Raw genomic sequence first — 26,020 nt, 5'->3', positions numbered from 1 at the left:
CAGATGTTGAGTAAGATAGAAATCAGGACAAAGACTATGGAACATAAATTGCATTTTATGGCTTAATTCTGTTGCTCAAAGAGGTTTTAAAAAAGGTTAAATATTTTGCAAACTTAATGGCATTTTTACTGTTTCTATCCATCATTAATTCTACAATGTTCAGCAAGTTTTCACTGCAGATAAAAGGCTTTAACCACATACTTTACATTTATTTGAAAGGTGCCTCTCTAGTATGTTTTCTCATTTAGGAAGGTGAAAGCAGTCACTTAAAAACCTCCATATTTGCCTGACCAGGCAGTGGTGCAGTGACTACAGTGCCAGACTGGGACACAAAGGACCCATGTTTGAGAACCTGAGGTCACCAGCTTAAGCATAGGCTCATCTGGTTTGAGCAAGACTCACCAGCTTGAGCCCAAGGTTGCTAGCTCGAGGAAGGGATCACTCTGTCTGCTGTAGCCCCCCACACCATCAAGGCACATATAAGCAAGCAATCAATGAACAATAAAGAAGCTGCAACAAAGAAAAGTTTCTCATCTCTCTCCCTTCTTGCCCGTCTCTCTGTCACCACAAACAAAACAAAACCAAAACTTCCATATTTGTAAGGTTTCTCTGGATAATGAATTCTTGAAAGTGTACTAAAATTTCCATGCCAAGCAAAAACCTTATTATACTACCTACAAATGTAACGTTTCTATCCAGTATGAGGTTTCTGATGATTACTGATGTTTCAGGACCGGCCAAAAGCTTTCCCATATTCTCTTCGTTTGTAAGGCTTCTCTCCAGTATGAGTCCTCTGATGTCGAGTAAGGTGCGAGGAGCAATTAAATGCTGTGCCACATTTTGGACATTGATAGGGCTTCTCTCCAGTATGAACTCTTTGATGATCAGTAAGACTTGATGAAATTCTAAAGGATTTGCCACATTCCTTACATTTGTATGGTTTTTCTCCTGTGTGAATTCTTTGATGTACAATTAGGTGTGAGTTCAGGAGAAAATTTTTGCCACAATCTAAACATTTGTGAGATCCCTCTCCAGTATGAATTTTCTGATGTAGTGCAAGGTATGAGGAACGACTAAAGGCTTTGCCACATTCTCTACATTTGTATGGTTTCTCTCCTGTGTGAGTTTTTTGATGTCTAGTAACAGAGGAGAAACAAGTAAAGGCCTTGTCACATTCTCTACATTTGTACGGCTTCTCTCCTGTGTGAGTTCTTTGGTGATTAGTAAGATCGTATAAACACCTAAAGGCTTTGCCACATTGTCTGCATTTGTACGGTTTTTCTCCTGTGTGGGTTCTTTGATGTTTAGTAAGACCAAAGTGTTGAGTAAAAGCTTTGCCACATTGCATACATTTGTATGGTTTCTCTCCTGTGTGAATTCTTTGATGTACAGTAAGAGCTGAGGAATGGTTAAAGGCTTTGCCACATTGCCTGCATTTGTATGGTTTCTCTCCTGTGTGAATTCTTTGATGTTCAGTAAGGTGTGATTTACGTATAAAGGTTTTGCTACATTCTAAACATTTATGAGACCTCTCTCCAGTATGAATTTTCTGATGGTAAGTAAGAGTTGAGGTACGACTAAAGGTTTTGCCACATTCTGTACACTTGTATGGTTTCTCTCCCGTTAGAATTTTTTGATGTACAGTCAGTTGTGAGTTCAGGAGAATGTTCTGGCCACAATCTGAACATTTGTGAGACACTTCTCCAGTATAAATCTTCTGATGCTTATTAGTAAGAACTGGCGAGTGGCTAAAGTGTTTGCCACATTCTTTGCATTTGAATGGTTTCTCTCTTGTGTGAGTTCTTTGATGTAGAGTAAGAGATGAGGAACGAATAAAGGCTTTGCCACATTCTCTACAATTGTATGGTTTCTCTCCTGTGTGAGTTCTTTGATGTGTAGTAAGATCAGAGGAATAGCTAAAGGCTTTGCAACATTGTCTGCATTTGTATGGTTTCTCTCCTGTGTCAGTTTCTTGGTATATAGTAAGCTTTGTTTTCTGGATAAAGGTTTTGCCATGTTTTAAACATTTATGAGACCTTTCTCCAATATGACTTTCTGGATGGTTAAAAAGAGTTGAGGAATGGTTAAAGGCTTTGCCACACTGTGGGCATTTGTTAGGTCTCTCTTTGGTGTGAATATTTCTCTCATGTGAATTAAGACATGAATGCCAATTAAATATATTACCAGATTTTTCATAGTTATAAAGTTGTTCTCCAGTATGGAATTTCTTAAGTATATTTACCTTGGATATTTCACTGAAAGCTCTGTTACATAAATTATAAGTGTAAGCTTTCTCCTCAGTAAGAATTTTCTCTTCAGTATGATCGGAAGATTGTTTAAAACATTTGACACATTTACTTTGTTCGTTTGTTATTTTCGCAACATGAATAACTTGATGAATATTAGAATGTGATATCTGGTGAAACACTTTTCCGTGTTCATAATGGTTCTCAGGAAACTGAGTTTTTTCATTTTGATTATGAACTGATTCTTGTTTAACATTTTCCCAATGTTCATTGCATTGATAACTTCTGTCTTCATTATGTGTACTCTGGTAATCATCAAAGATAGATATGGTTATAATAAATGGTATAATTTCATTTAACATGTACACTTATTTTCAAATAATTACTCTATGATACCTATTAAACCATGTTGGCTGTACAAAATTTACTCTAAAGGCAATGATTATAGATAATGAAATTAAAAAAAAATTTTGAAAAAGAAATCCAATTACTATTTACTCCAAGATTAAATAACTTTCTAAGTTTTATAGATTTGCTTTTTAAAAATATGTAATAGTAAGAAATAGTTTTTGATCTTGGTGGGAAACCCCACATAGCAGCAATATTCTGCTCATGTGGGAACGTTGCTCCATTGGTCAGCAATGGAGCCATTTTTTTAGTGCCTGGAGAAGAGACCACAGAGCCATTCTCAGTGCCCAAGGCCAGCTCACTCGACCAATCCAGCCATGGCTGTCAGTTTGGAAGCAAGACAGAGAGAGAGAAGAGGAGGAAAAGTAAAGAAGCAGATGGTTGCTATTCCTGTAGGCCTTGACCCAGAATCAAACTTGGGACACCCACACTCTTGGCCATTCTACCACCGAGGAAAACAGCCAGAGCCAACTTGCATGTTTAGAAACCAGCTGATTGGCTATGTAGCTGACTTAAAGAGAGTTTCACAAATGTGTAATATTTTTTACCTATTTAGAAAATAGAGTTTACTACAAATAATAGTCCTACCCTGTCCAGATAGCACAGTTGTTTGGAGCATCATCCTGAAGCACGAAGGTTGCTGCCTCAGTTCTTAGCCAGGGCACATACAGAGGCAGACAGATGTTCCTGTCTCTCTCCACCTTTTTCTCTTCATCTTTTTTTTAAAAAACTTTTTTTATGATTTTTTAAAAAGATTTTATTCATTTTAGAGAGAAGAGAGAAAGAGATACAGAGAGAGAGAGAAGGGGTAAGGAGCAGGAAGCATCAATTCCTATATATGCCTTGATCAGGCAAGCCCAGGGTTTTGCACCAGCGACATCAGCGTTCCAGGTGACGCTTTTATCCACTGCGCCACCACAGGTCAAGTTCTCTTCCCCTCTTTTGATAAAATCAATGCAGTGTTTTTTTTATCTTTTTTCAGAAAGGCATGGAGAGAGAGACAAAACATTGATTTGCTCTAATATGAACTTTGACCAGGGAATCAAACCAGCATTCCATGCTCCAGGACAATTCTACAACCCACTAACATATCCAGGTGGGACACAATTTCTTTTCTACTTTCAGAGAGACAGAGGCTGGGAGAGAAGAGCAAGAAGGGAAGCATTCATTGTTGCTCCACTCTGCTTATCCTGTGTGCCCTTACCAGCGATAAAATCTACAATGTTGTTGTTTCAAAATGACATTGTAACCATCTGAGTGGTTAACAGGCCAGAGTGAAATAACCACTGAAACAATAATAATAATTCTCTCACCATGGCAAATACCCTGCATTTCACTGTCGTCCCTTTATGCAAGGGTTGTAGGCCCAATCCCTGGTCAGGGAACATACAGAAAAAAATCAATGTTTATGTCACTGTCTGTCTCTCTCTCTCTCCATATCTCTCTCTAAATACAGTGGTACCTTGACACATGAGCCCTTTAAATCATGAGCAATTTGAGAGACAAGCAGTCATGTGTGGATTTAACTCACAAGCAGATATTTGAATCACCAGCTTCCACCACCCTCTACTACATGGCCTGCCAAACGTTCTGAAAGGAAGAAACAAACTTCCATGAAAAGGTTTCTGTTGAACTGGCCTCTTAAGTGAAAGCGAGGAAAGTGTGGCAAAAAAGCTAAGTCAGTGAAAAGAAGGATAATTAAGTAAAGTAAAAAAATAGCAAATAAGTTTAGCAATAACGTTACATATCACACATAGTGTGTAAGTTAAATTGTCAAATGTAGCGTTAAGTGTGTAGAGTGTTATGTTAAGCAATAGTTCACAAAATGAAATCCTCCTGTGCCAATCTCCTCCCCCTCTGCCAGCATCTTCACCTGAACTTGAAGGTAAATACACTTCATAAACCAGTTATTTCTTTAAATTCTCTTATTATGTATGTGTGTGTATACATATATATACATATATGTATTTCTTATTTATAAAGTAGATTTTATTTAAAACCATATATGTAAAACAAAAAATTTGTGTGGTTTTTGTGGGCCAGACGGATTAATTGCATTCCCATTAATTTAAATGGGGAAATTCGATTTGACACGTGAGGAAATTGAGTCACGAGAGTGGTCATGAAATGAATTAAACTTATATGTTAGGGTACCACTGTACATAAATAAAATTGCGGCAGGTTAGTTCTGTCCATATTAATGTCCTTTATTCTCACCACTCTTCCTAAATTTCTGAGGCTTTCATTAAGTTTACATTACCAAAACCTCACCTTCCATACCTTACCATTATTCTTTTACAGAAGAAATCTTTGATTCCTGGCTCTTGATACAAGGTCATGTTATCCTCAGACGGCATAGCTAAAAATGCAAAATATGACAGTTTTGAAACAAGGTAAATGGATATACCTGCAAGTATTGACAAAATTACATTTTAAGGCCTGACCAGGCAGTGGCGCAGTGGATAAAGCATTGGACTGGGATGTGAAGGACCCAGGTTCGAGACCCTGAAGTCACCAGCTTGAGCACAGGCTCATCTGGTTTGAGCAAAAGCTCACCAGCTTGGACCCAAGGTCGCTGGCTCGAGCAAGGAGTTACTTGGTCTGCTGAAGGCCCACCGTCAAGGCACATATGAGAAAGCAATCAATGAACAACTAAGATGTCGCAATGAAAAACTGACAATTGATGCTTCTCATCTCTCTCTGTTCCTGTTTGTCCCTGTCTATCCCTCTGACTCTATCTGAAAAAAATAAAATTACATTTTAAGTATGCCAAAGGCAGAACTAAGAGTTAAAAGCAACACCAAGAAAGGTAACAATGAAAAAAGTCACATCAGGAACAAAACATCTGTTACTAACAGTATCTGCTGAAACACCCAAGCACAGAAGGGCGATACGGTAAGAATATTTCCAATTACCAATTTCTTCTTAAGAAACACAGAAATGACAGTACTGTATGTTCAGTGAACTGGATGCTTCACTACCTGAAAGACTGTTTCTGTTTTGTATAACAGAATGCCAAGGGAATTGCAGTACATGGGGAATGTACCATACTTTTTGTTTTTTTTTTACACGGACAGAGAGTGAGTCAGAGAGAGGGATAGATAGGGACAGACAGACAGGAGCAGAGAGAGATGAGAAGCATCAATCATCAGTTTTTCATTGGGACACCTTAGTTGTTCACCGATTGCTTTCTCATATGTGCCTTGACCACAGGCCTTCAGACCGAGTAACCCCTTGCTCGAGCCAGCGACCTTGGGTCCAAGCTGGTGAGCTTTCTCTTTTTTTTTTTGCTTAAGCCAGATGAGCCCATGCTCAAGCTGACGACCTCGGGGTCTTGAACCTGGGTCCTCTGCATCCCAGTCCGATGCTCTATCCACTGCACCACCGCCTGGTTAGGCTAAAGACCATTTTTTAAAAAGTGAGTAATCATTCAAACACACAGAGACAACAGTACTGAAGACAGATATCGAAAACAGAAACAGCATGACCAGTGGCGGCGCAGGGATAGAGTGTCAGCCTGGGATGCTGAGGTAACAGGTGTCAATCCTTGAGGTCTCTGGCCTGAGCATGACCTCATTCGCCTTGAGTGGAGGCTCAAATGTTTAAGAGCAAGGACACCAGTCCTGACCAGAGTGTGGTATAGTAAATTCAGTATCAGCTGAGATGTTGAGGAAACAGGTCCCAAATTCCAAGGTTGGTGACTACAGTGTGGGCACACTATTTTAACAGTGGGGTCACTGGCATAGATATGACCCATGGTTGCTAATTGAAGCTCAAGGTCACTGGCCTGAGCAGGGGGTTTGTGGCTCAGGTAGAGCTCCCCGTCAAGCACATATAAGAAAGCAATCAATGAACAACTAATGTGCTCCAATGATGAGTTGATGCTTTTCTTCTCATTCTGATTGTCCCTCTCTCCTCAATAGAAAACAGAAAAGAAAAAAATTATCAAAGTTGCCAGCTTGAGCATGGGATCGTCATGATTCCACAGTTACGAGCCTGATCCTAAGGTCGCTGGCTTGAGCAAGGGGTCACTCAGTCTGCTGTAGCCCACTGGTTAAGGCACATATGAGAAAGCAATCAATGAAAACTAAGGTGCCGCAACAAAGAATCGATGCTTCTCATCTCTCCCTTCCTATCTGTCTATCCCTCTCTGTGTCTCTTTGTCTTTGTCTCTCTCTCTCTCACACACACACACACACACAAAATCAAGAATGTGAATATAAATGTTAAGAAATAAAAGGATAAAAAAAATGAAATCTTAGCGTTTGCAGAAGCATGGACACACATAGAAGCTATTGTGCTAAGTGAAATAAGACTGGCAGAGAAACACATGTACCATATGATGTTAAGTATATTTGACATCCAAAGAATAATATAAATGAATAAATCACCAGAAACAGACTGACAGATACAGTGTGATGGCAGGCAGCGGGCAAGGGAGTTGGAAGACTGGAACAAAAAGTTAAAGCAGCCTGACCAGGTGGTGGCGCAGTGGATAGAGCGTCGGACTAGGATGTGGAAGGACCCAGGTTCGAGACTCCGAGGTCGCTGGCTTGAGCACAGGCTCATCTGGCTTGAGCAAAAAAGCTCACCAGCTTGGACCCAAGGTCGCTGGCTCCAGCAAGGGGTTACTCGGTCTGCTGAAGGCCCGCGGTTAAGGCACATATGAGAAAGCAATCAATGAACAACTAAGAAGTCGCAACACGCAACAAAAAAAACTAATGATTGATGCTTCTCATCTCTCTCTCCGTTCCTGTCTGTCTGTCCCTGTCTATCTCTGCCTATGTAAAAAAAAAAAAAAAAAAAAGTTCAAAAAGTTAAAGCACTTGAGAAGTACACATTGGTAGTTACAAAACAGTCATGGGATGTAAAGTGCAGCATGGGGACTATAGTAAACAATACTGTATTAACTATGCTGGGTCCCAGAAATACCATGGAGAACACTTTCAGATGTTATAATGTGTATTAATGTCTAACCAGTATCCTGTACATCTGAAACTAGTTTAAAATAATACTGAATGCGAAAGAAAATGCAAATCAAGGAAAAAAATTAGTCTGTAGAATTTTGAAAATTATATAATAAAAGTTCCAGTGATCAAAAATCCTTCTATGTTGCCTGACCAGGTGGTGGCGCAGTGGATAGAGTGTCGGACTGGGATGCGGAAGGACCCAGGTTCGAGACCCCGAGGTCGCCAGCTTGAGCGTGGGCTCATCTGGCTTGAGCAAAGAGCTCACCAGCTTGGACCCAAGGTCCCTGGCTCCAGCAGGGGGTTACTTGGTCTGCTGAAGGCCCACGGTCAAGGCACATGTGAGAAAGCAATCAATGAACAACTAAGAAGTTGCAACTCGCAAAGAGAAACTGATGATTGATGCTTCTCATCTCTCTCCGTTCCTGTCTGTCTGTCCCTGTCTATCTCTGCCTCTGTAAAAAAAAAAAAAAAAAAAATCCTTCTATGTTAACTATAATTTATAACTGAGTATACACTCAAACAGTACAAATTTTCAACATGATATTATACAGCAGAAAGATTTATTACACAAGGCTTCAAATCATTCAAAAATAACTATCAAATATAATTGAAATAAAGATATTTAAATGACATAAGAAAGTTTTTCTGGTTTCCTGTATTTCAGCTATTCTGACAAAAATCTGTAGGGTGTAATGCACCTAAAAAAAATTAACCTTCATTTCCAAATAAAGGAAGCATTACAAAGTTGTGAAATATGGACAGACTAATCTAATACTTAAACATTTCAGATTAAGCACATAATAAGAAAGAAACATGCTGACAAAGCAAATGAAAAACCGCATCATTGCTTTTGCCTGAAATAAACTTGAATTAAGGGACAAAGCCGCTTTCTAAATATGAAGTGCCCAATAATGCTGTATCCTACTTCTTACCAAAGGAGAACAATTCTGCATGTTTACCTGGACTTGGGAATCCAAAATCACAAATATGACAAAGATCTCATCAAAAAGTAAAAATCATAGCACAGAGTCCCAAGGCAGCACTCCTCTGCACTACAAAAAAAATTATAGAAGGATGGTGATGATGAAAGCAGGGAACAGTGGACACCTTCCTACCTGCTGGGCAATACTCTAAGGTCGCCTATGGCAGTAAGTATTGAAGGACTCCATGAGCTATGTAGAGACATGAAATTACTCTAATGTAAACAATTAAAAATTACATGCTGGAAACATTTTTTTCTTCTTTTTCAAGTTAAAAGAGGGGAAATAGACTCGTGCATGCACCTCGATGTGATGCACACGAAACCCCCATCCATGGTTGTTGTTTTATCCATCTGGGGCCATGGTCACAACTGAGGTATTTTTAGTGCTGGACACAGAGACACCACAGAGCTGTCCTCAGTACCCATGGATAATACACTGGAACCAAATGAGACATGGCTTCAGGAAGGAGAGAGAGAGAGAGGGAGAGAGAGAAGGGCGAAGATTGGAGTAGCTGAGGGTGACACTTCCCCTGTATGGATTGAGTGGAATTGATCCCAGGACATCTATATTCCAAGCTGTTGCTCTCCCACTGAGACAAAGTGCTAGGGTCCAGACCAGAAATTTGCAATAATTCATACTAAGCAAAATAACACTTTGAATTAAAACAGATCTTTTCACTTTAGGGAGATACTTTCTGTTGTGATAAAATAACTGAATCTACACTGTGTACGGTCTTATGGCAAACGTCCATAAGATTAGAAATGAAGTATCTTGCCTGACCAGGAAGTGGCATAATGGATAGACATCAAATGGGGAGACAGAGGACACCCACGTTCAACACCCCAAAGTTGCCAGGTTGATCATGGAATCACAAGCGTGACTATGGGATTGCTGGCATGAGCATAAGATCATAGACATGACCCCATGGGCACTGGCGTAGGAAGAATTACTCCCTCTGCTCTAGCCCCCCATCAAGGCACATAAAAAAAGCAATCAATGAACAAGTAAGGTACTGCAACAAAATAATTGATGCTTATTTCTCTCCCTTCCTGTCTCTCTCCTTCTCTATGTTTCTGCTATAAAACAAAACAAAATAAAACACTCCAAATGAGAAAACACAGCTTATCATGTAATTCCTCAGGTACGTGCACATGTTTTCCGTGGTCCCCAAAGCTATGGAAGAGGAGCCATCATGGCAGCTCTCAGTCCACGGGGAAGACTTGGACCCCACTGCTAATGTGATGATGGAGGTCACTAGAGCAAAAGCAGAGTCCTGAGATGGTGTCAGACCACGGAACATGTGGGAAACGAGCGGTCCCTCTATGACAGCAACCAGAATACACCTGGGCTTCTCACAGCCTCTTCCACTGCAGCAGCTTCCCAACCACACTGTAAAGTCTGGCTTCCTCCCTGACCTTTAGATCTCTTACTTGCCTCATCTTCTTCATCCAACCAACCTGGATACTGTCATTTTCCTTCAGTTTCAATTTCTAATTTATTTTGTGCCCATGTAAGTAGATATGATACAATATTACAATGTTCTAGAAAATAACTTCCCAAAATACTGTTTTCTGATAGCACCTTAATCATTCTAAACAACATGTAAGTTTTCATACACTGAGTTAAATCAATGTGCACCATGAAGGCTTTGTTTCTACACCATAGCAGAACTCTAAAATCTACCCTGCAAGGCAGAAGCTCCCACGTGATGTTCCCCCGATGAGAAAAAAAGCTGCAGAGAGAGAATAAACTAAGGAAGGAAGTCGTCCTCACCCAGGGAGACCAGGTTCCTGTAGTTCTCCAACATCACATCCGTGTACAGTTTCCGCTGAGCTGGGTCCAGGCATTCCCACTCCTCCTGAGAGAAATCTACAGCCACATCCCTGAAGGTCACATCCCTGAAGATCAATGGTTTCTGGAAGAAAAGACACATTAATGAAGGTTCACAGTCTCAGTTCATAATGCCATCCAACATGAAAACAGGGTTAGAATTAGTTTTTTCCTAAGAGGAAATGATCCAGTAAGATCATGCTCACCCAGCAATATATAATTTTTTCTGAGTGTGTGTGTGAGAGAAAGAGGTCAAACAAACTAGTTAAGAGAGAGATGAGAAGCATCAACTCAAGCTATGGGACTTTCACTTCTTCATTCACTGCTTTCTGATATATGCCTTGACCAGGTGCCTCTAATTGAGTCAGTTAACCATTGCTCAAGCCAGCAACCTTTGGCCTCATAACAGCAAATGTGGTTCTGAAAAAAAAAAAACCCACGCTCAAGCCAGGGACCCCGGATTGAAGTTAGTGACCTCTGGGCTTTGAATCTGGGTCCTCAGTGTCCCAGGTCAGTGCCTTATCTACTGTGTTACTACCTGGTCAGGGAGAAATACTCTTTCTCAGAAAATTTTTGTCCTCTAGTAAATAAGTGAAACAGCAAGTTCATGTTTTTTTTTTCTTCTCTCTCTAAGGTTTATCAGTAGAATTAAGGTATCAACACAGGCATGTGAATTTATCAGTACTGTATTTGTATCACTGATGATCAGTTGTGTATATTTGTCAGGTGGAAAAGTCACAAGTTGGAAGAGTAAGTGCTTCTTCAATTCTGACGTGGACAACCCTGAACTCCCATTTTCTAAAAATGCTGAATCTCACTCAGGAGTTCTGGGATGGGGCCTGTGTTCCCACACAGCTAACAAGCTCTCTTTCTACCAGCGACACCAATGTCTCCAGTCCATGAGTCATACTCCTAAATTGCACAGAGAAAGGAAACATGAAGTAAAAGGCATAGATGACGTTGAGCTAAAATCTTAATGGAATTTCTTGTTCTCAAGGGATAGGATTCACAGCAACCCCAAATTTACTATACGTAATCTTAGAACAAGTTATTTCATTCCTTGCTGTGAGACTGTTTTCTGAAACATACAATGAATGGTAGACCTTGAGTTTTACTTCAAACATAATCTACAATTTAAAAAAAAAAGTATTAACCCAGGCCAATACTCATAAGAAACCTCATAAACATCTGTAGAAGTTTGCATAACTGATAATAACAAAAACTTCTTAAGCAAAGAGAAAACATAGCTCTAATAATGTTAGCATGTCATGCACACAAACATAACAGGAGAACTAGGTACAATTTGAAAGTGATAGAGCCTGACCTGTGCTGGTGCAGTGGAAAAAGTGTCAAGCTGGAACACTTGAGGTTGCCAGTTCAAAACCCTGGGCTTCCCTAATCAAGGCACATATTGGAGTTTATGCTTTATGCTTTTACCCCTTCTCTCTCCCTACTTAATCTGTCTTGCTTGCTCTCTCCTCTATAAAATAAATAAAAATCTTAAAAATAAACTAAAACAAAATGATAGAAAATAAAATGAAAGAGATTGTGATTCTGTAATTTCATGAATCACTTGTGAATAATACTCATTTTGTTTCTTTTTTTTGTGACAGAGAGACATCAGGAAAAGAGGCAAGAAACATTAGTTCTTAATCACATCTACTTAGTTGTTCATTGAAAATTTTCTCATATGTGCATTGATAAGGTTGGGGGGGAACTACAGCACAGCTAGTGACCGCCTTGGCTTACCCTTTGCGACAAGCCAGCAACCTTGGGCTTCAGGCCAAAAAACTTTGTGTTTAAGCAAGTGACCAGGGGTCATGTCTGTGATCCAACGCTTAAGCTGGTGACCTCGGGGTATTGAACCTGGGTCCTCTGTTTTCCAGTCCAATGCTCTATCCACTGTTTCACCACCTGGTCAGGTGAAACTCACTTTTAATAAACACAGTAGCAAGAAGAACATCCACAGTAATAGAAAAGAATTTGAAGCAACTGATTATTTCATTCTCATTTCTTTGAAAATTTTTATACACATTCATGAACAGCTCTGTTGTGACATTGTAGGCACAGAATATGAATAAGAAAATTATCTGAAAATGGTCATAAAAATAGTAATTTTTAAAAATGTCTATCGACATGTACCCTCCATGTCCTGTTCCTTAACACTCTCTTAAAATAGAAAGAATTTCTCAGCAATCTAATGAGCAGGTCTCTTCTACCTGCTCTTCTCTGTCAGAACTTCCTCAGCTATTCTGACCCGTAGAAGGTGCATTTCCTTAATCCTGTCTGACAGAGCTGACGCTGCAGCCACATGAAACTACATTTCCTTCTTATTAATGCTGGAGCCTCTGACCCATTCATAAGGATGTTGGACACAGTTGCCCTTCCAGGTTGATGTCATAAAGGGGATATTTCTAGTATTTGAAAGTGATTAGAGAGTAAGGGCAGCATGAGAGATACCCCCGATCTCTCCCTTTGAAATTTTAACAAATTGAAGTTATAACACAGTGCAGTAACCCCAGCTGGGCTCATAGGGCACCTGAAAGATCCACACAGCGAATGCACTGATGAGGCAGGTTGAAAGGGCATGGAAGATAAAACACACTCACAGTCAGCTCTGAAGAGGAGAGAAACCACCCTGATCAGGTTTGTCTTTCTGTTTCTTTGCTTCTCTGTGGAAAGGAGGAAGGGCCATGCTGCCTGGGTCTTGTTTACTGTGAAATCAAGAGTCAAATCCACAGTACCTGAGCCTCCTTCAGATAGGAGAGGCGAGGAAAGGCTGGAGGCAGAGGAGGAGGTGCTGAACTAAGGGGGGAGCAGAGGGGGGCTGAGCTCAGGGTCTCGGCCACACTTCCCATGGTCTGCCTGTGGCCCTTTCTCTGCACTGACACAAAGTGCAGGCCCCCAGCCTCCCTGATGTCAACTTGCTCATGTCGCGGGTAGGAAGAGTGGCAGTGGCAGACCCCACAGCTAGCTCTGCAAAGCCATTCTCTCCATCTCAGGTCTCCTGGTTCCCTGAGACCAAATCTCTATTGCTAGAACATTAAATCCACAGACCCAGAAAGCCCTAAAGCTGAAGCCATAAAACCCTCACAAAAAGCCAAACCCACCAATGACTGTGGCACTGCCTGCATCATTAACAGGAAGGTCACAGTGGAGTTCCTTCCAAGAATCTTCAAGCCAAAACTTGCAGTACAGCAACATCTACTGAAAATATAGTAAGCTACGATACCTGAAAAAAATTTTTCTTTTTATTTCTTTTCCTCATTTTATTTACTTTCATATTTCTTTTTTTATTTGAATTTTATTATCTTTAATTTTTATATTATTATTTTTAGGGTGTAATTTCTTTTTTCCTTTTTTATGTTTTCCCTACTTTTCTGTAGTTTTTCATTTTAATTATTATGTATAAAATTTTTATATTTTTCATGACTTTTTTCTTTTTCATATTTTTGTTATTTCTTGATAGAGATCTTAACAATAGCACTCTCAAATGCCATCAAGGTAAAAGAAATCAAATATCCTAGATACACAAGAAAGAGATGTAATTCAGATAATAAAAAATTTTCATAAAGAAATCTCAACTACATGGAAACCTTGGACATAAAAGACAGAATTTAAAAATGAAGTTACAAAAAAAACTCAGTAAGTTGTGAGGAAACAGTGATACACTTTTTATTGAGCTAAAAAATTAAGGAGCAAAAAGAGCACTACAAGAAGGAGATTTAAACTTTAAAGAGAACCAGATAGAGCTGAAGAACTCAATACATGAACTGAAAAATGAGGTAGCAAGTTTAGCTAATAAAACAGTCCAGACAAAATAATCAGTAACCCCAAAAACAGGCAACTATGGATTCTAAAGAAAAAAGAGAAGACAGACTCAAGAATAAAAAAAATGAGAGAGCACCACAAGAATTTGCCTCCATGAGAAAGACCTATATAACGTGTGACCAGGCAGTGGCGCAATGGATAGAGAGTTGGACTGGGACACAGAGGATCCAGGTTTCAACCACCATGGTTGCTGGCTTGAGTGTAGGTTTGCTGGCTTGAACATTTATGTGATCACAGACATGACCCCAAAAACCACTGGCTTGAGGAAGGGGTCACTCGTTCTGCTGTAGCTCACCATCAAAACATGTATTACAAAGCAATCAATGAGCAACTAAGGAGCTGCAAGACAACTGATGCTTCTCATCTCTCCCTTTCTGTCTATCTGTCCCTATCTGTCTTTCTCCCTGTGTGTAATTAAAAAAAAAAAAAGAGCAATATAAGAATGGGTATATCAGAATAAAAGGAAGAAGGGGACAAAGAGCTTATTCAAACATATAATGAAGGTAAACTTCTTAAGCCTATGAAAACAGAGCCTCGAATCTAAGAAGCAAACACAATGCTGAGTTATCTCAACCCAAACAGACCTACACACAGGAAAAACGACCATCTGCTTCTCCACCCCTACCCCTCTCCCAGAATCTCTCTCTCTCTCTCCCCCTCTCGCAGCAAAGGCTCCACTAGATGAAGTTGGTCTGGGCGCTGACGATGGCTGAATGACCTCACCTCAGGTGCTAAAATGGCTCCAGTTACAACAGAGCAATGGCTCCAGTTGAGCAAAGCATCATCCCTTAGTGGACTTGCCAGGTGAATCTTGGTCATGCGAATGTGGGAGTTTCTCTCTGTCTTTTTACTTATCACCTAAGAAAAATACATAAAAACAAACAAACTGAAAGCAGGTGTAGCCATACCCTTGTCTAACAAGGTTGACTAAAAGACAACAAAGGTAACCATACACACAGATAGACATTTCATTATGATAGAGGGGACATTGTATAAAGAAAGCATAGTAATTCTTTATATGCTCTGAATCAGAAAGCACCAGTATATAAATGACATCTACTAACTGATCTAAAAATAGAAGCAGTAAAAAACACACACATATGATACTTGGAGATCTCAACACACCATTGACACCTTTAGATAGATCATCCAAACAGAAAATCAATAAAGAGCCTGACCTGCGGTGGCACAGTGGGTAAAAGCATTTACCTAGAACACTGAGGTCGCCGGTTTGAAACCCCGAGCTTTCCTGGTCAAGGCACATATGGGAGTTGATGCTTTCTGCTCCTCCCTCCCTTCTCTCTCTGTCTCTCTCTCTCTGTCTCCTCTCTCTAAAATGAATAAATAAAAGTCTAAAAATAAATAAAAATAATTTAAAAAAAAAGGAAAATCAATAAAGAAATATTGACTTCAAATGACACACTGGACCAAATGATATAATACACATTTACATAACATTTCATCCCAAAATATCAGATTATATCTACATTCTTCTGTAGTGTGCACGTAACGTTCTCAAGAATAAACTATATGTTGGGTCTCAAAACTAACATCAAAAAATTCAAGATTGAAATTATACCAAGCATGTACTCTGACCATAAGGCTTGGCAATTAGATTCAGCCTGACCTGTGGTGGCAGAATGGATAAAGCATTTACCTGAAACGCTGAAGTCACTGGTTCTAAACCCTAGCCTTCCCTGGTCAAGCCAAATGAGGCAGTTGATGCTCCCTGCTCCTTACCCCCTTCTCTATTTCTCTCTCCTCTAAAAATAAACTTTTTAAAAAGAGAAATTAGAATTCACCTGCAAAAAGAAAGTAAGGAAACCTACAAAAATGTGAGAATTAAACTATACTTTTAAAAAATGACTGGGTCAAAGAAAAAATAAAAGCAGAGATCAAAAGTTACATACGCCCTGACCAGGCAGGTGGTGGCGCAGCGGATAGAGCGTTGGACCAGAATGCAGAGGACCCAGGTTCAAAATTCTGAGGTCGCTGGCTTGAGTAAGGGGTCACTTGGTTTTTTGTAGCTCCCTAGTCAAGGCACATATGACAAAGCAATCAATGAACAACTAAGGTGCCGCAACGAAAAATTGATGCTTCTCATCTGTCTCCCTTTCTGTCTGGTTGTCCCTATCTGTCCCTCTCTCAGTCTCTCTCTCTCTGCTTCTGTCACAAAAAAAAATAATGAAGTATTAGTTAACAGGAAAGTTCATATCATTACAGACTTATATCAAGAAACATAAAAGATCCCAAGTAGACAACCTAACATCATACCTTGACTATCTAGAAAAAGCAGAACAAAAAAACCCAAAAGTCAGTATAAGAAGTAAATAGTATAATTTAAAGCGGAATTATAAAAAATATAGAACATAAAAAGTACAGAAAATATAAATGCAACAAACAGCTGATTTTTTGAAAAATCGATAAAACTGACAAACCACTGGCTACCAGGGGTCCCCAAACTTTTTACACAGGGGGCCAGTTCACTGTCCCTCAGACCATTGGAGGGTTGAACTATAAAAAAAAAAACTATGAACAAATTTCTATGCATATCTTACATAATAATACTGTACATATCTTATTTTAAAGTAAAAAAACAAAACGGGAACAAATACAATATTTAAAATAAAGAACAAGTAAATTTAAATCAACAAACTGAGTGGTATTTCAATGGGAACTATGCTCCTCTCATTGACCACCAATGAAAGAGGTGCCCCTTCCGGAAGTGCGGCGGGGGCCGGATAAATAACCTCAGGGGGCCGCATGCGGCCCGCAGTTTGGGGACCCCTGGCTAGACTCATGAAGGTAAATAGAGAAAGGACTCACATTAAACAATTCTAAAATGAAACATGAGAAATTATCAGAGAAGTCATACATATACAAAAGATCATAGTATAATACTATGAAAGATTTTATGCCACAAAATTCAACAACTTAGATGAAATGGATAAATTGCTACAACTGTATAATCTTCCTAGACCAGGGGTAGGGAACCTATGGCTCGTGAGCCAGATGTGGCTCTTTTGATGGCTGCATCTGGCTTACAGACAAATCTTTAATAAAAAAAATAATGTTAAAAATATAAAACATTCTCATGTATTACAATCCATTCATTTCCTACCACTCATGTTGATGGTTGTGGGTGGCTGGAGCCAATCACAGCTGTCCTCCGGGACAACACCAAATTTTTACTGGATAATGCATAACGTACACAGGTTGTTGTATGGCTCTCATGGAATTACATTTTAAAATATGTGGCGTTCATGGCTCTCTCAGCCAAAAAGTTTCCCGATCCCTGTCCTAGACAAGTCAAAAAAAGGGAAAACCTGAATAGACCCATGAGCAGAACAAAAAATATATAAACAACTACCAAAAAGCTCCCAAAAGCCTGACCAGAATGGCACACTGGATAGAGGGTTAGACTGGGATGTAGAGGACCCAGGTTTAAATCCCAGGGGTCACTGGTTTGAGCGTGGGCTCATCTGACTTGACCAGGAGATGACAAGCTTGAGTGCAGGGTTACTGGCTCATGCTAGTTGCTAGACATGATCCCATGGTCGCTGGCTCGAGCCCAAAGGTTGCTGGCTTGAGTAAGGGGCCACTTGCTCTGATCTAGCCCCCCTGGTCAATGCACATATGAGAAAGCAATCAATGAACCACAACAAATGATGCTTCTTATCTCTCTTCCCTCCTGAAAGTCTGTCCCTCTCTGTCTTTGTCCACACCCCCCAAAAAAATCACCCTTCCCAAAAATAAAATTCCAGGACCAGATGAATACACTAGGAATTCTACCAAACATTCAAAGATGTGGTTCTTATGCATCTCAAATTCTTCCAAAGAAAAGAAACAATACTTCTTAACACATTTCATGTGGTCAACATCATGTTACCAAAAGATGGCAAGGGTAGTACAAAAATAAACAGAAAACAATGGACCAATATCTCTAAGGAATACTGATGCAAAAATCCTAAAGGAAGTGCTAGCAACTCAAATACAACCATTAAAAAAATAATACACAATGATCAATTGGAATTCATTCCAGGTGCACAAAGATGGATTAATATACATAAGTTGTTTAACATAACACACATCAACAAAACGAAGAAAAATCATAATCCTATCAACAGATGAAGAAATGCCCATCAGTAAGATACAACATTCCTTTATGTTTAAAACACTCAATAAAATTGGAATATAAGTACCTCAACATAATAATGGCCCTATATATGACAAACCATCAGCTAATATACTAAATGAAGAAAAACTGAAAGCTTTTCCACTAAAATCAGGAACAACAAAAGGCTGTCAGTCTCTTCACTTCTATTCAACATAGTGCTGTAAGTTTTAGCCAGAGCATCAGGCAAAAGAAAGAAAAAGTATTTATATCGGGAAAGAATTAATGATATCATTTTTCCAGATGATATGATCCTATATATAGCACACCCCCTGCCCTGGCGAGTAGGCTCAGTGGTAGAGAGTTCATCTAATATATGGATGTCCTGGGTACAATTCCGTCAGGGCACACAGGAGATGCGCCTCTCTGCTTCTCCACTCTACTTCCTCTCACTTGCTCCTCTATGTCTCCTGCAGCTATGGCTCGATTGGAGTGACTTGGCACTAGGCACTGAGGATGGCTCCATGGTCTCCACCTCAAGTGCTAAATAATGGCTCGAGGTGCAAAGGAGCAAGGACCCCAAATGAGCAGAGCATTGCCCTATAGTGGGCTTGCCAGGTGGATCCAAGTTGGGGCACGTGGGAGTCTGTCTCTGCTTACGCTCCTCTCACTGAAGAAACAAGAAAGAATGAAAGCACCAAAAATTCTACCAAAATAAATTAAAAACTATAAACCAATGCAGTGAAGTCGCAGGATACAAAATCAACATATAAAAATGTATTCCTTTCATATATGCCAACACTGAAACTTTAGAAAATGAACTAAAAAAAAAAATTCCCTTGACAATTTAAAGAATAAAAGAAAATACATTGGAATAAACTTAATAAACAATGTAAAGTATCTATATATAGAAAACTAAAAAGCATTATTAAAAAGAAATTGAAAAGCAAACAATGAAATATAAAAATATATCATGTTCATGTGTTAGGGACCAAAAAACCAACAGGGTTTTTGCAGTTTAAATTTCGGGGAGGACAAAGGTGTGGGGAACTGGCTGTAAGCTGACAGTCTGCCTAACCCTCAACCTCGCCTGCCTGATTAAGTTGCAAAAGGCTAAGCCCTTCCCCACACCTCCATATTAGCTGTGATACTAATCCTACGACCCATGTCCTCTGGAAAGACTGGAGGCAAGTTTCTTCTATCTGTTGTTTTGTGTAAAGTTAAGATGTTATGAATGGTGGGGGCTTTCTGCACTTGGTAAAAATTCCTGGGTTGCCTTGGAAAGGTGATCAAAAATCTCATTGATTTGCTAATGGCCCGCTTCACCCTATAAATAAAGCAAGATGCGGTTTTTGGGGGTGGGCTGCTTCTGCTGTCAGCTTTGCAGAGCACTCCCGTACCCATTCTTTAATTCTTTAAGCGTATTTTCTTAATTTCGCACCGTTCCCACTCAGGACCTGGAATTACTAGTCTCGCTGGTTCGCGACGTTCATGGATTAGAAGGGTCAACATAGTTAAAATGGCCATATTACCCAAAGCAATATACATATTTAATGCAATCTCCATCAAAATCCCCAAGTCATTTTTTAAAGAAATGAAACAAAAAATAACCAAGTTTGTATTTACCCTTAAAAAAAAAAACCCTAGTAACAAAAGCAATCCTGAAGAAAAAAAAAGAATGAAACCAGAATTACATTACTTGACTTCAAATTATACCACTGAGCCTGACCAGTGGATGGAGCATAGGACTGGGATGCGGAAGACCTGGGTTTGAGACCCCAGGGTCGCCAAATTGAGCATGGGCTCATCTGGTTAGAGCTAAAGCTCACCAGCTTGGACCCAAGGTTGCTGGCTCGAGCAAGGGGTTACTCGGTCTGCTGTAGCCCCACGGTCAAGGCACAAATGAGAGCAATCAATGAACAACTAAAGTGTCGCAATGCGCAACGAAAAACTGATAATTGATGCTTCTCATCTCTCCGCTCCTGTCTGTCTGTCCCTGTCTATCCCTCTCACTGACTCTCTCCCTGTCTCTGTAAAATAAATAAATAAATAAAAATTGTAAAAAAAAAAATATATATATATACCACTGAGCCATGATAATCAAAACAGATAGTATGGGTAGAAATATAGACTCACAGATCAATGGAAAAGAATCAGGAGCCCAGAAATAAAACCACAATATAAATATGGACAAATCTTCATCAAAGGAGCCAAAAAAACCAAACAAACAATGGAGAAAAGAAACTTTCCAATTAATGGTGCTGGGAAAACTGAAAACTCACATGCAATACAATGAAACTTTGTTGTCCCCCTGCACATAAAGCAATTCAAAAGAGATCAAAGGCCTTAATGTAAGAGCTGAAACAGTAAATTACATAGAAGAAAACATAGGTACTAAACTCACAGACCTTGGCCATACATGGCCATTTATGGATTTGACCCCAATGGCAAGGGAAGTAAAGGCAAAAATATATCAAACTAAAAAGCTTCTAAACAGCAAAAGAAACTGACAACAAAACAAATAGGAGGCCAATTAAATGGGAGATTATTCTTGCAAACAACAGCTCCTATTAGGGGTTAATATCCAAAATAAATAAAGACTTTACAAAGCTCAGAAACAAAAAAAAAGCAATCCAGTTAAAAAATAGATGACGTGAACATACACTCCTCCTAAAAAGACATACAAATGGCCAACAGATATATGAAAAGATGCTCATCTTCACTAGCTGGTTTAGAAATGAAACTCAAACCTACAATGACATACCACCTCACACCTGTTAGATTGGCTACTGTCAATAAGGTAATAACAAGTATTGGAGACAATGTGTAGAAAAAGGAACCCTCATTCACTGCTGATAGGAATGGAAACTGTTAGAGCCATTGTGGAAGAAAGTATGGATGCTTCAAAACATTAAGAATGGAACTACCGCCTGACCTGTGGTGGCGCAGTGGATAAAGCGTCGACCTGGAAATGCTGAGGTCGCTGGTTCGAAACCCTGGGCTTGCCTGGTCAAGGCACATATGGGAGTTGATGCTTCCAGCTCCTCCCCCCTTGTCTCTCTGTCTCTCTCTCCTCTCTCTCCCTCTCTGTCTCTCTCCTCTCTAAAAATGAATAAATGAAATAAAGAAAAATTAAAAAAAAATCTTACCATCTCTCCTGAACCAATCAAGACCAATATTCTTCACCAGTGAAATAAGTCTTTAATATTATTTTTAATTAAAGAATGGAACTACCATGACCCAGCAATCCCTCTACTGGGTATCTACCCCCAAATACAAAAATATTCATAAAGACACATGCAACCCCATGTCAATCGCTGTGGAAGTCACAGTGGCCAAGGCATGGAAACAACTAAAGTGTCCTTCAATAGAGGATAGAGTCAGATGATGTACAATGGAATACTACTCAGCCATAAGAAATGATGATAGTCTGAACATGCAGTGACACAGAGGATAGAGAACCGCAATGGGGTGTGGAGGACCCAGGTTCTAAGTCGCCGGCTTCAGCACAGGCTCATCTGGTTTGAGCAAGGATAACCAACTTGTACCCAAGTTCCCTGCCTTGGGCAAGGGGTCACTCATTCTGCTGTAGCCCCCCAGTCAAGGCACATATGAGAAAGGAATCAATGAACAAGTGTGGTGTTGTAAGAAAGAACTGATGCTTCTCATCTCTCTGCCTTCTTATTTGTCCCTATCTGTCTCTGTCACACACACGCACACAAAAAATTAAATGATAATAAAGTGTCATTTATAACAACGTGGATGGACCTTGATAACATTATATGAAGTGAAATACGTATATTAAACCCAAGAACTGTCTACACACATAGTTGGGATGTAAAACTGAGACTCGTGGACATAGACAAAAGTGGTTACCAGAGGAGGGGATGCAGGGGAGAAGAATAAGAGGAGGGGTGTGGGGCAGGGTATAGAGGAAGGACAAATATAAAGTGACAGGAAATAATTTAACTTCGGGTGATGGGAATACAACATAATCAGTAGTTCAAATGCTGTGGAGGTGTTTACCTGAAACCTGTCCTCTTAGTGATCAATGTCACCCTGTTAAATTAAATTGTCTAAATAATAAATAAACTGATTAATTCATGGTGGAAATTTTTCATGCCCTTAGGGAACCTGGATGAAGAAAAGACACAGAAGGCTCTGGGACAAAAAAGGGAAGAATATAAGCCGCTGACCCTGACAATTAAGAAAAAGAGCCTGGGCCCTGATAGCTCAGTAGGTTAGAGCAGTGGTCCCCAAGCAGTGGACCGGGACCGGTCCATGGGCCATTTGGTACCAGTCCGCAGAGAAAGAATAAATAACTTACATTATTTTCATTTTATTTATATTTAAGTCTGAACAATGTTTTATTTTTTAAAAAATTACCAGATTCCCTCTGTTACATCCGTCTAAGACTCACTCTTGACTCTCGTCTCGGTCACGTGATACATTTGTCCCACCCTATAGGCCGATCCATGAAAATATTTTCTGACATTAAACCAGTCCGTGGCCCAAAAAAGGTTGGGGACCACTGGGTTAGAGCATGGTCTTGAAGTGCAGAGGTTGCTGGTTTGATCCCTGCCCAGGGCACATACAGGAACAGATCAACATTCTTGCTGTCTCCCTGACTCTATCTAAAATCAATAAAATAAACAATAAAAAAGAGAAAGAAAAAGAGAAAGAGCTTGACTGTTGGCAGTTTATGAATCCTCAACCTGGGATGTTGATGTTGCTGGTTCGAAGCCCAGGGATTACCAAGTCAAGGAACATAAGGGAAGCCCCTATTACAAGTTGAGGCTCCCTACTTCTCCCCCCTCTATCTCTGCCTCCATCTTTCTCTCTACTATCTAAAATCAATAAATGAAATAAAAAAATAAGTAAATGAAAACAGCATCACTAGGCAGGAACATCAGAAGTACAGAAATAAAGGTTGAGGGTCCTAAATCCACTGAAGTTAGGAGGAAAAGCAAACACAGCCTCTGCCCAGGACACATCGCTTACCTGAGAAGCAGCCATTCTGTCCTAGTCCAGCTCCTGCTTGTTTTCTCAGGCAACAATATGTTGAGGAGTCAAGTCTGCATTTTGAAAATGTGCTGCCACAGGTGTCCACACAGCCCCTCTATCCACTTCCACTGCAGTCACAGACAGAAGGATCTAGAAATGCTGAAAAGGACACACTCTCCTGTCCATCCTCACAGGAGTCACCCAAAAGTGCTCCTACAGGGAGACCACACTGTATTATTTTCCTATCTTCACCTGTCTGTCCTCCCTCAGATGTTCACACATTCCCACAGCAATGAGAACGGGCGCTGCTCTACTGAACACCCAAACCCAACACAACACCCTGTCACCTCCCCTGACCGTCCCTGCTCCCCACTCTCACTAACGCATCCCGGGTGCTCTCCTCCCTGGAACATGTCTGTGCCTCCCCACCCACCTTTCTCTGTCTCTCTCCTAAGAGTTAAGGGCTCCTCTTTTGCCTCTGAAACCTGTTTCCTGAGCCCACTTCTATCTACATCTGTGACATTTAATTTGATGCGATAGAGAAAGGGACTGATAGGAACAGACAGACAGGAAGGAAGATGAGAAGCATCAATTCATCATTGTGGCTCTTTGGCTGTTCCTTGATTGCTTTCTCATATGTGCCTTGATGAAGAAGAGCAGAAGGCTACAGCCATTGGTTTTTGAAGCAAGGTGGCCCCAGGTACAGGGCATGGCTCCATGGCCTCAACTCAGACAGTAAAATAGTTCAATGATAAAATGGCTCTACTGCTGAGCAACAGCCTAAGATGGGCAGAGCATTGCGCCCCCCCGGTGGACTTGCAGTTTGGGTTCTGGTGGGGGCGCATGCAGTAGTGTCTTCCTGCACCACCACTTCTCACTTATGGGTGGGAAAAAAATTTATAAACTTTGGTTATGAGATATAACAAATGCTTATTTAAAATTTAATAACTACTGCAAGAAAGGAAATATTCAATAAAGTAAGATTAGCTCAATAACTTCTTTTTAAATGAATTAAATGTGAGATGTGTAAGAGGGCAATCCATTGGGCCAAAAAGAAAAATAAATTATTTTCTCTTCATCCGCACTTCTGCTCGGCAGCCCCCCTCCCTGCGCCCTTCTCTCCGGGCCCCTCCCTCTCCTCGGGGTTTCTCCCCTTTCTTTCCCTCGCGCTCCTTTCCCCGGTTACTGTCACTCTCCCCGTCGCGGTCCTGTCCCCCCGCACCCCCACGTTGCCGTCTCTTCATGGACCCTCACTGACCTCTCCTCCCCTCCCGTGTCTCTCTCCGTCCCCTGACCCCTCCCAGCCCCGCTCTGCGCGTTCCCGGGGCCCCTTCACTGTCGCCGCTTCCACACAGCCCTCCCCGCGCGGGGCCAGAGGCTCTTCTGGGGACCCCGCGTTCTCGCCCCGAATCCCCACCCCATGAAGAGTGTGCTCTTCCTGGACCTGGGCCTCTTATTAAATGGGGTGGGGTCTCAGGAGGGGGTCCACGGGTCCCCAGGCCCGGGGGGGGGGGGGGGGGGGAGGCAGTCCAGGTTCTACCGGCCAAGAGAGGCGGGGCGAGGGGCGCACACTGTCCGTCTCCAGCGCCCGCGTCCGACTCCCGGGACTTTAAACAGCGGGGGGGGGGGGCTGCCCCCTCGGGACCGAGGCAGAAAACCCCGCGGCAGGGGGTGTCCCACGCCCAACGGCGGGGAGACACGGCGGGCGGCCTCAGAAATTCCGCCGAAACCGACGCGGAGCGCCCACCCGGCAGCGAAGCGGGCAGGCTCGGGGCCTCTCACCGGGACTCCGCACTCACCGCTGGGGGCTCTGGGAGTCCACAGCGACCCTCAGGTTCACTGCATGCAGGAATGTGAACGGGGAGGTTCGGGTTTAAACCGTGAAGGCCGTTTCCATATCCCGCGAGACCTTCGGTACTGTCGCTTCCGGGTCTGTAACAACCAGCGCGTGCGCATTACCTCTAATCTCGGGCGGGATTGCGAGTCTATAATTCAAGGACAGAATGGAAAGGGGTGGGTGCCGGGGCGGGGCCTTGTTCCAACCACCTGCCTCATTGCTTATATATAGCCTTTTCATTTTTGTTGGTTTGAACTTTGTAATTATTCCTAAAATTGAAAGATTTTTTCCCCAAACTTTATTTGATAATGACCTTTTACAGATTGAATTATTTTTTATGAAGTTAGAGGCAGAGAGGCGGAGAGATAGTGCCCGCATGCCCACCCCCCAACCAAGATCCGCTATCAGTGATCCTCTTTGGCTGATATTCTATCCACCTGAGGCTGCTTGCTCGGCAAATGACTTTGTAAAATTTTTATTTTTTGTTTGCTCACTTTTATTGTTAAGAAATGGTGCTGGGCAGCCACGTGTGTGCCTGCCCTCAGAGCAGGGCAGTTGATTGCAAATTGTGCATTGAATTCCTGTTTGGGAGGGGCCATTGTTTTACTAATGTTTGCTATTGTGCTTTGATGGAGACACAATGATACTGAGTCTGGAAAACCCATTTATTTTATATGCTTAAACAAAGGGGTATTGTGCTGGGGGTGGAAGCAATGACCTCAAATCTATTAAAAATACTGAGGGTAAAAAGAGCATGATTCAATTGTGACTGTGGGGAGCAATAATATCCTTTACCC

The 26,020-nt window shown here is 41.0% G+C and overlaps 1 protein-coding gene across 1 annotated transcript; it reads right to left on the bottom strand.

Moving 5' to 3' along the window:
* On the bottom strand, positions 1-25,308 carry LOC136331924 (zinc finger protein 420-like). Its single transcript, XM_066271091.1, has 6 exons — positions 25,186-25,308; positions 23,384-23,599; positions 14,992-15,126; positions 10,381-10,522; positions 4,940-5,013; positions 1-2,551 (listed from the first exon to the last, which is right to left on the bottom strand). Exons 2-6 carry the CDS (start codon positions 23,396-23,398, stop codon positions 728-730), a joined length of 2,190 nt encoding a protein of 729 aa, XP_066127188.1. The 5' UTR covers positions 23,399-23,599; positions 25,186-25,308; the 3' UTR covers positions 1-727.
* Positions 25,309-26,020: the final 712 nt, after the last annotated feature.

This window comes from Saccopteryx bilineata, chromosome 3 (genome assembly GCF_036850765.1).
Source record: "Saccopteryx bilineata isolate mSacBil1 chromosome 3, mSacBil1_pri_phased_curated, whole genome shotgun sequence".
Taxonomy (NCBI): domain Eukaryota; kingdom Metazoa; phylum Chordata; class Mammalia; order Chiroptera; family Emballonuridae; genus Saccopteryx; species Saccopteryx bilineata.
This window is presented reverse-complemented; position numbering and strand designations above follow the sequence as displayed.